Source organism: Uloborus diversus, chromosome 9 (genome assembly GCF_026930045.1).
Source record: "Uloborus diversus isolate 005 chromosome 9, Udiv.v.3.1, whole genome shotgun sequence".
In the NCBI taxonomy this organism is placed as follows: Eukaryota; Metazoa; Arthropoda; class Arachnida; order Araneae; family Uloboridae; genus Uloborus; species Uloborus diversus.
The window spans coordinates 157,392,354-157,402,550 of NC_072739.1; the positions used below are offsets into that span (position 1 = coordinate 157,392,354).

At 32.1% G+C, this 10,197-nt stretch overlaps 1 protein-coding gene across 1 annotated transcript; it reads right to left on the bottom strand.

Annotated features, from left to right (window-relative positions):
* Positions 1–4,320: 4,320 nt before the first annotated feature.
* LOC129230046 (uncharacterized) lies at positions 4,321–10,125 on the bottom strand. The gene is made up of 2 exons (XM_054864432.1): positions 9,989–10,125; positions 4,321–4,809 (listed from the first exon to the last, which is right to left on the bottom strand). Exons 1-2 carry the CDS (start codon positions 10,051–10,053, stop codon positions 4,428–4,430), a joined length of 447 nt encoding a protein of 148 aa, XP_054720407.1. The 5' UTR covers positions 10,054–10,125; the 3' UTR covers positions 4,321–4,427.
* Between the last annotated feature and the right edge of the window lie 72 nt (positions 10,126–10,197).

The window sequence follows — 10,197 nt, forward strand, 5'->3', positions numbered from 1 at the left end:
TGTGTGATGTATGTATTTTACTCTTTATACACTGGTGTACGTAAGTATACTCACTTAAACAGATACATTCAAATAGAGGGTGAATAATTAAAATAATTTCAGCATAATGCATTAAGAATCTTACGTAAGACCTTGACAGAGTATAAACTTCAGGATAAGTCTTTAAACCCCCTTTAAATGCTGCTCTATGTTCCAAGTGTAAAATGTTGAATTTCTTCATAAAAATACAACATACATTTACAGTGATTTACAGATTGATCACAGAAGTCATAAAAGTTGAAGGAGAAAATATTATTACATGACTAAGACATTTCATAAGTGAAGTAAAACATGCTTTTCCCTCCGCCAAACTCTCGGCAGCAAAAGTCAGTTTGTTTAATTTTTTAAAAATATTTAAAGATACATAAGTGGAAGTACTATATTAAGTGATTGTGTTAAAAAAACAATTGTTTAGTAAATCGCAGTTACGATATTGTAAAAAGGGTCATCCACATCCACAAGTGATGTTGAGCCTTGAGGGGGAGACTAGTTCGTGAAGTTGTGACAAGGGGAACAGAGGGTGACAAAAAGTGACATCATTTAGTTATTATAATAATGTGACATGTGATGAGGAGTAGTAAGGTGAAGTGTGACACTTTGTGACAAAGGGGAAGGGAGTCGAATATGTTGAAAACACAAAGTAACATCAATTAAGGTTAGCCCATTAGTACTCCTTCAAAATCTCATTTTACTCCTTCAAAACTCCTCCAAAAACTCCTTCATTTTATTTCTGAAATTGAGTACAAACTCTGAAATATTAATGGACGGATATTGGGTGAACTTTACTTGAACATTGACAAAAGAGCTTCTTAAGAGTGAGCAGATAAGAAAATGCCCACCTTGATTTTTCAACAAAATACGAATTCTGTAAAAGGTGTTTTTGTGGTTTGTAGTGTCAATGCATGGAAAACAACACGTCAAACAATGCTTCAACTTTTTATAGTTAAAAAAAATTATAAAATTAACGATGCATCCGAGAGTGGTTTATCCGATATCCAATGTCTGTTATATGGCGGATGTATATCTGGCTCTTTATTGCTTTCAGATATTCGTTAATTATTACAGTAGAAGACCGTTATAACGCGATTCTCTATAAACCGCACTACTTTTCTGAAATAAACAATAGGTTTTGAAGTTTAAAAAATCCCTCTGCTTTGCTTTACAAACATAAAAATTGTTTGGCAAAATAAATTTTGAGTTTTTCATCTTTCCATCTTACTTCAAAGCTTTTAAGTTGAAAATGAGTACTCATAGTAAACAGAAAATACCAGAATGGTTCTTGAAAATGCAGCTGTTATGGAAACCACTAGCAGAAGTGCAGGATTTTGATTGTGAAACATATTTATTTGTGAATAACTAATTGTAATATTGGTGCTTTAATACTCATTACATATAAAGCTTATTCTGAAGTGCTAATATATAGATATATTCTGACTATTAGTTTCAAAATTTGTGAAATGATCTATGTAACGCAAAAACCTGTATAACGCAAAAGCTCTGGTCCCAAGCTGTGCGTTATAACGGTCTTTTACTGTATTATTATTTATTATTTTTTACATAACAAAAGTGCGAAAAAGTTAGAAAGCGTTCCAATATGAAATCTGTAAAGCGTGTTTCTATGCCATCGTAATGTCAATGCAAAGGAAACAACATCACGAGGTTTAACATATATGAATATTAATTTTAGGGCTCAAAAATAGCTTTTTCCACTAGAAATGCCTATCCGATCAGTTCGATTTTGGCGCCATTCGAATGCTCGCAAAAAACTATTATGTCCCTTCATTTCCTGCTTTTTTTTTCTTTTTTTTTTTTTTTTTTTTTTAAAAAAGCTGTAAAATCACCGGGAAAAAATTGAAAAGCATCATCAAGCCTAATGGAATGGAAATATTATGTCAAAAATTTATCGTTTGCGCGATCTCATTTTAAATTAGAGTGAAATCAATTCAGAAGGTTGCCACTTTTTTTTTTATTAGACTGTGACTAAATAAAATTTTGTTTTATTTTTGAGATAAAATTTTCCCTTTTGATTATTATTTGGCAATTTATCTTCTTTCTTTTGGATTTTAGGTGTTATGTTTAATTTATTCGGGAATTTTCGGTTTGCTGTTTTCTTTCTTTAAGAATGATTATTTTGACGGATAATTCACAATATTTTTTTTCTCTAATTGAAGCCTGATTGTTAAACATACGTCACTTGACATAACTTTTATTTTCGAGGTAGACTGTGCAAAACCTGGCAATGCAGCAAGTAAACAAATAAAATAAAACGAGTGAAAAAACAGCAAAATTAATTCAAAAATGAAATAATTTATGAGTTAATAAAGAATAAGTGGACATAAAGCAAATGGGTGAATAAATAAATGAGTACTTAAAGGTTTATATAAATCAATGAATAAGTAAAAGAATAAATAAAATAAACTGTTCCACTTTGCCTGGTATGAACTTGACAAATTTCACTCCACAATTGATATCAAAACATGCTTGGAATTAACTTAATAAGTACTGAACTTAACATCAGTCTGAATTAATATTTGCAAATAATTTTTGATATACCACGCACAATATTACACCATCAGTATCAATTTTTTAAAAATCGCTTGTAGTATTATCATTTAACTTGACATTCAGAGCTAACCTTTTTTTTGACTGGAATCAAAAACATCTTCAATAACACATTTAAAATATTTACAAATAAGTGCAAACAGAGTAAAATATTAACCCTTTCACTTAACCTCAACAGTGTAGTGTGACACACAATCCTCCTACACATCAGGCGGTTAGTTGAATCGACTTTTTGAAAACGTTGTAGTCAATTAGTTGACTGGCGCTTTTTGTTGTCTTCACACGAGGCAACTTAGTTGATTCAACTGTTGAAAAGAAAAAGGTATATAAAAAAAAATAATTTCGTGTCAAACACCACTGATGGACTAAGCCAAATTGATTCTAACCAGGGTTGGCCGGATTGGACCCAATGGGTTTTCTTGAAAAAACCCATTATTTAGCCCACTTTTGGGTTTTTAAAAAATTTTTAAGAAATTTTCAAAAAAATTAATTTATTTAAATACTTTCTCAATTTAAACTTCTTTTTTATTTGTTCTTACCACAGACAATTGGAGGTAAAAAATGAATTTTGAACTTTAATAGTATTTCTTATTACTCTTGACAGCATTAAAAAAATACTTCAAAGATTTTAAATAAATGTATTTAACTTTTTTCTTTAACTGGTCAATAAATTACTCAAATTATCTTGACTAAGTCCTGTCACGTCTGATTTTCTCAATATTTGTAGATTGTATGGAGGAAACTACTCTAGCTAAAAGACTTTCATGTGAATTATTTTCTGCAAACCAACACACCATAAATCTCGAATAAACACAAGGTATATTTCTTAGAAATTAACAGGTTTTTCAAACGGTCAACAGAAAAGAATGTACAGTATTTTCATTATCTTGCGAAAAAGTTTAATATTTCTTACTCTGTACACCGAAATAGAAAAACAGGCAACATAAAATTCAAAGAAATGTCTTGATTAAGCTGGAATTTAGTAAAAAGGGATTTAAACTACTTGAGGTTCTACACTAGTTTTGCATAATAAAATGAAATACAATAAAGTAAAATCCAAAAAAAAAAAAATTATGTAACTAAAAATGAACAATAGATTTTATCACTTGAGATGTAACTTTGACTTAAATGTTGGTAATAATAAAAACTAACAAATCTGCAACTTCGCCATTCTTGGGTTTTGTCGTCTTTTATACTTTTCTTCAGAAAGCGCTGAATTTTAACTAGTTTTCCAGCTTTTTTTACCCGAAGACAATTTTTGCGCTTTGTCCATATACTTATGCTACAATATGCTACTAGTACCCCACATTTTCCCTAAAAAAAGAAAAAAAAAAACCACATTTCTTTTTAAAAACCCAGCTTTAGTTGGATTTTTTCGAGTTTTACTTAAAAAAACCCTGGGTCCATGGGCTTTTTAAAAAAAACCCAGGTTTTTGCCAACCCTGATTCTAACGGCTGCTCCTTGAGGCTGTTAAAGCTGAACCGAGTGGACTTGACTAGTCTACTCGTGTGTAGGAAATGTCCTCGCTTGGCAATGCCTTTGCGTGGTAGCGGCACATGTGCCTGTCATGTGAAGGATGCCGGCGATTCTCTTAACTTTTCTACCTGGTTACTTACTAATAATGGCCCCTTCGAAAGTTGATCCAACTAAATTGTCTTGTGTGAAGAATTCCTAAGAGGACAAGCTGCTATTTATAATCAAATAGCACAAGATCACTTTAAGAATTTTTTACTACTTCCATCAACTGTACAGAACATAGGTGAGATATAACGGTAGTCTACAATAAAATCTTAAATAATTTACAAGTGTTGGAAAGAAAAGACATTTAAGTCTGAGACACTATTCGTGCTCTTTTCTTAATGAGTTCTTCTAATCTTGCTTCTTTTGCACTTGTATCCATTCTCCTTCCTTTATCTTGCTCAATTTCCACTCGCAGCTGTGCCTCTTCAACTTGAATAGGAACTGTAGTCTCCAATTCCCTCAGCCAATCATCAAGATCGTTTTCTTCCCTTAATACGCAAAAGTAAATCATGAAAGCTGTCAAACTGAAAACAACGACAGGGGACTGAATTCTGGGGGCCTTAAAATAGTCTTCGCCACTGGTGGAATAAGTAGCTTTCCACGCGGCAGCTTTGCTGGTGGAAAATTTAATAGGTTCCGAACTCTGCTCAGTTGCTTCACTATTTTTGTGTCTTGCACAAGAAATTCTGTAAGTAAACAAAAAGAAAAATGAATATTAGCGAGTGATATCTCTGGTGCTTTAATAATAATAATAATAATATATACATATATATATATATATATATATATATATATATATATATATATAATAAAAGTGAAAAATATTGAAAAGACCACACCAAGAGCCCATAGATGTGCAACGCAGCAAAACTAAAAAGCCAAATAAATATAAAATTAAGCAAACAGAATTACAAATATAAAGAACAAATGATGATAAAAAGGAAAAATGCAAACAGCCATTAAGTAGGAATAGATAAAGAGTGAATCCAGAGCTCATCAGCCGTGGAGGATTCATTAATTATGGTCAAAATACCAAAATTTTAACTATGAACTAGAAGAGAATGTTTAAGCTCCAGTACATGTAATAAAGAGTAACAATGGGCAAACGCACCACTTGCTACGATAAAAACAATAAACTAGAGCTCAAACCTAAAACTAAAAGCAGGGGGTTTCGCCTCGACTAATTAGGAAAACAAGTTCCGATAATTAGCCGTCCACGGTAATCTCCGTGGAATAATTAGGATTATCGGTAAGTTCCGACAATCCTAATTATATATATATATACATATATATATAGGGGATTGTACTCATCCAATTTAAATTTAGCACATTTGTTTATAAAACATAAAAAATAACGGATTAAATTAATAGAAAATAAATAAATCCTAAAAAATAACTTTTTAAAGTTATACCTATCCTGTTGAAATAGAAAATCTGTCAGCACACGAGTCAAGAAAGTATAAATAAATATATGATTAAATTCTATACCCGCTTTGCCCGAAGGCATGTTTTTTATTTCAATAATTATAACCTTGATTTTAAAAAAGAAACAAACGAAATGACTACCATAGTTAGTAGATGGATGGTATAATAACACAATATTATTGACAGTAAAAAAATAAGCTGGTTTTTGGCTAATCACAAGTTACAAAACTTAATTTTTTTAAAAAGAAATGTGTCATTTTTACTTCCTTTTATCAAAAAGGAGGTATTGTATTCGCAAAAAAATCGGCCTTTATTTCCATTTTGCTCGCCCCCTGAATGAATATTGAGGTTTTTTTTTCAACCCGACCACACGTGTATATATGCCTAAGAATATATAGACACCCGAAGTATCCATCCCTCCCAAGTAATCCTCGAGTTAATTACAACGAGTTTTCTCGTGACTTATGTACTTATGTCTGTGTGTATGTATCTCGCATAACTCAAGAAAGGTGTATCCTAGAAAGTTGAAATTTGGTACGTAGACTCCTAGTGGGGTCTAGTTATGCATCTTCCTTTTTGGTTGTATTTGGATGCTGAAAAAGGGGTCTTCCACACCTTTTTTGGGGGAAATCACTGTTAGTTTAAATCCAAACTCAAGTGGTGTTATAATTTGGCAAACACTTGGGAATATAAGGCCCATCTTGTTGTTGCCAACTTGGAGACAAATTTAGCCTTTTTTTTTTTCAAATTTGGTTTCAATGTGGTCACTATTGGCGATATTTAGAGAGTTAACCATTGAATCGCATTAAAATTGCCAATACTGGGAAAATTAATCTGTATAAAACATTTTTTGCTTCGGTTCACAACAAACTTGGGGTGAAAATATTTGAAGTGTTTTTTTGCTTACTCCAAGTCCAAGGCACTATTATTATTAAATTAGCGTAAAAGGAAGTTGTGTGATGCACACATCAGCTTGTTTTATTTTCAGCCTGGTTGCGCCATGCTGCTTCGCTGGGAAGGACTGATTAAAACTCGGGGGTGTTCATGTAAACACGACATATGTATGCTAAGCATCGCCACTTACGCACCATGGGGGGGGGGGCATACGAAGGCCTACCCACTTTGGGCCACCCTCCCCTACATATATTTTTTTTGTTTTACTTGCAAAGGAGCTATGTTTTCAGCATTATTAGCTCAGCTTCATCTTACTTCTTAATTGGAAAGAATTGTTTATTACTTGTCATAGAGTAAAGAAATTTAAATAGAAAGGCTATGTCTACGGTAAAAAGGACACGAAACTGAAGCCGGAATTATGGGATACTTTGGAGCGACGACGAGTGGAGTTATGATAACATGGTCACTTCACAAGAACAGTAATCACCAATTTCACAAAGGGACCAAATAAAGAAGTTGGTGGATTGGTTTGCATTTTGCTCTCCCCCCCCCCCCCCAGCTTATTCTATAAAGTGAAACATTTTGATACTTGCACATTGAAGGTGTTAACACACCAATTCTAAATCTAGCAGTATTTTATATTACAATAGAGAGATGATATAGTACATATGACAATCATTAAACATTATATGATAGAAGATGTCGTCAAGCTTTGCAGGTTGCAGTGAGCCATAAATATCAAAATATGTATGATATAAATTCAACAGTGAGACAGACTACTCTAGGAGTGGTTTTGAAATTTGCAAAAGAAATTAAATTTTTAAGAAGAATGTTTTTTCTTGATTATTTACAACTTGCTAGAGTGCGATATGAAATTAGTCCAATTAAAACTTTAGCTACTAATTAGGTGCCCCCCAAATGTTGGTGCCCTAGGCTCGTGCCCATGTCTTAATCTGGCCCTGAATGAAATTACAAGATTTTATTCTTGGTTATTTTATTAATCATCCAGAAAAAAAAAAAACACCAAATGTGAATGTTAAACATTCATTAACAATAGAAAATTTCTTGACTTTCTGAAAATCAAATTGTTTTTATTACAAATAACATTTATATATATATATATATATATATATATATATATATATACTCCAAATAAACTTGGTTTAAAACTAAAAACCCATTTTTTTTTAACCAACCCGAGAACAAATCGTCTCCAGGATATGGCATGTTTTTGAACTAAAAAGAGATTTTAATGGCTTAATATAGTCTATAAATAGTGGATATTGATAACTTGTTTTCAGATTAAAGAATGTGTCCAGATGTGTCAAAGAAGAGACCGAGGGGACATGATTCAGTTGCTTAAATTTATTAAAATGAAAGATGTTACGGGGCTGAAGTTTAGCACTGAAAACAGGACAAGGGGTCATTGTTTTAAGCTATTTAAATCTCAGGCTAACATGGATGTTAGGAAAAATTATTATTTTAGCAGGGTAGTGGAACCTTGGAACAGTTTACTGGAAGAGGTGGTAATGAGCAAGGGAGTAGATAGTTTTAAGAGGGCCATTGATCTTCACTGGGGATTGTAAATTGACCAGGACCAGTCTAGCTGGGCCCAGAGCCTGTTGCTGGTTGTCACTTTTGTATTTGTATTTGTATCAGTTGAACTGGAAAGTAAAATAGTCTTAATTTGGTAAAGAAGTGTAGATGACTGATTTTCAGACTCAAGGATTCAATTTTTTTGGTCATAAGTCACCTGACACAGTCTATTGTAGAGTTCCAACAAGCATTTCACTGTGTATATAGTCTTTTTGTTCTAAAATTTTAATTTTTCAATTTAAAAATTTTCATTTTGATTTTCAGTAATGCATCAGTGTTAACACTAGAATTACGGCAGGGGTCATTTTGACTCGCAAGACGAAATCTGCATAGTTATCTCGTTAGCTACGCAATGGTACATGTTTGTAAAAATTAGTTTAAATTAAATATATTTATAATAAATACAGTTTATTTAAAGTATGAAAATAATTTATAAACGTATAAGAAATTATTTTTAAAAAGTGTTAAAAACTCTTAAAAACACCAGCCCTGTTTCAGTTCCATTTCAGAAACTAGTGACTTATGCTCCTTTTTAAATACAAAAAAAATTATGAATGCTTCAAATTTATTTAATGTTATATTCTAAGAGGCATTTTTGAATTGACACTCTGTTGCAGCATCAGTTTTTATACATATTCATTTCTTTTTTTCTCAAAAGGGTCAAAATAGCACATTCTCATATTTTTAGGCGTCATTCTTTATTTGGGTTTAAAAATAATACAATCTTCTTCAAAACTTTATATTATTGCACATCACTATATGGCTCAGGAAAAGTCAAGGAAGAAATAAGCTTTTTATGAAAATACAAAGAGTAGTTGCAAAAAAAGTTTGATTTAGGGATCAAAATAACACAATTCTGAGGAAATGACATTTAATTTTGGTTAGCTTTTTAATGTCATTTTTTTTGTGTGTGAAGTCCACAAACATAGTTTGTTACAATAATTACTAAATCTTCCTTATAATTAGCACTCTATTGTGTTCGTATAAGACCTCTACACTGGCAGAAAAATAATTACTTCCTGTATCTTGCTGTTATTAATATTCAGTGTACTCTGTGGAAACTCAAAATTGTTCATTCCAAAAAATTGTATTTTGTTTCATGTGAATAAATTTTTCTGAGATCCATTCCAAACCGGTAAATCCAAGAAAAATGAGAAGGTAGGGAGATCTCTGGGGTGCTAATGCTAATGTAATCAATATTGATGTTCAAAGTCTGTAAAATCTAGAATCAGCAACAATCAGATACTGTGAAATGGACAATCAAGAGATTTAAAATATATTTTGGGTTTGACACTTCACATTAAATTACAATATAGGGATTACAATAAAAGGAGTCAGGCTAAAAAAAGTCATTTCACTTTTTTTTCTAATATTCACATATATTTCTTAGGGGAACAATTGTAAGATTGAAAATATACTATGGTTTGATGAAACCTTATGTTGGCAATGTGAAGCGTCCCCCTCCCCTCCCATTATCATTGGTACACCAATGGTTTCCCTTTTCTACTACAAAAAACTTTAAGGTAGAAAGAAGTTCATTGTAGAAATTGAAAGCATCTTATGCTCCAAATGTATTGAAAAGAAAGGTATTGCTTACAACACCACTTTTATTTTTGGTTGGGGAAGGGGGGGGGGGGCTAAGTACTGTAAAAACATCTACTTTTATGTACTGCTCGTAAAAATTTCGCGAAATTCTCAACTCACCGATATCTTAACTTTCGCTAAAATACGTGCTTTTACAGTACACGTAGTTTTAAAAGTAGCTGCAGCGATTCGTCCAAAAGGATGTATTTCACAATTTGTGCGCAAGTTGAGTGTTAAAATGGGAAAAATGCATTTCTAGAGCAGAAACGTTTGCCTATGGAGAAGATTGAAACATCCACCATGTCAAACTTTTATCTCATAAGAATTTAAAAGTTAGAAATCAATGCTACACAGAACAAAACATACCGTAGAGCACTTCGAAGAGGAGATCTGAACAGATTTGAAGCAACCAAAATAGATCGGTAAGACATCTTGAAATTATGTAACAGTAAAATCTCGAGAGAGAATCTCCATCAGAAAGAAAACAAAAATGTAAACAACAGAGATCTGTTGCCGTTATTCAGTTCACAAAAGAACAGAAAAAAAAGAGACAAGCTCTGTAATATCATAATTTT

Bases quoted from the DNA above. Each gene is read 5' to 3' on its own strand.
- LOC129230046 (XM_054864432.1), bottom strand. From the start codon at position 10,053: ATGTCTTACCGATCTATTTTGGTTGCTTCAAATCTGTTCAGATCTCCT. The intron at 4,810-9,988 runs GTATGTTTTGTT...GTTTACTTACAG, and splicing joins CCTCTTCGAAGTGCTCTACG to AATTTCTTGTGCAAGACACA.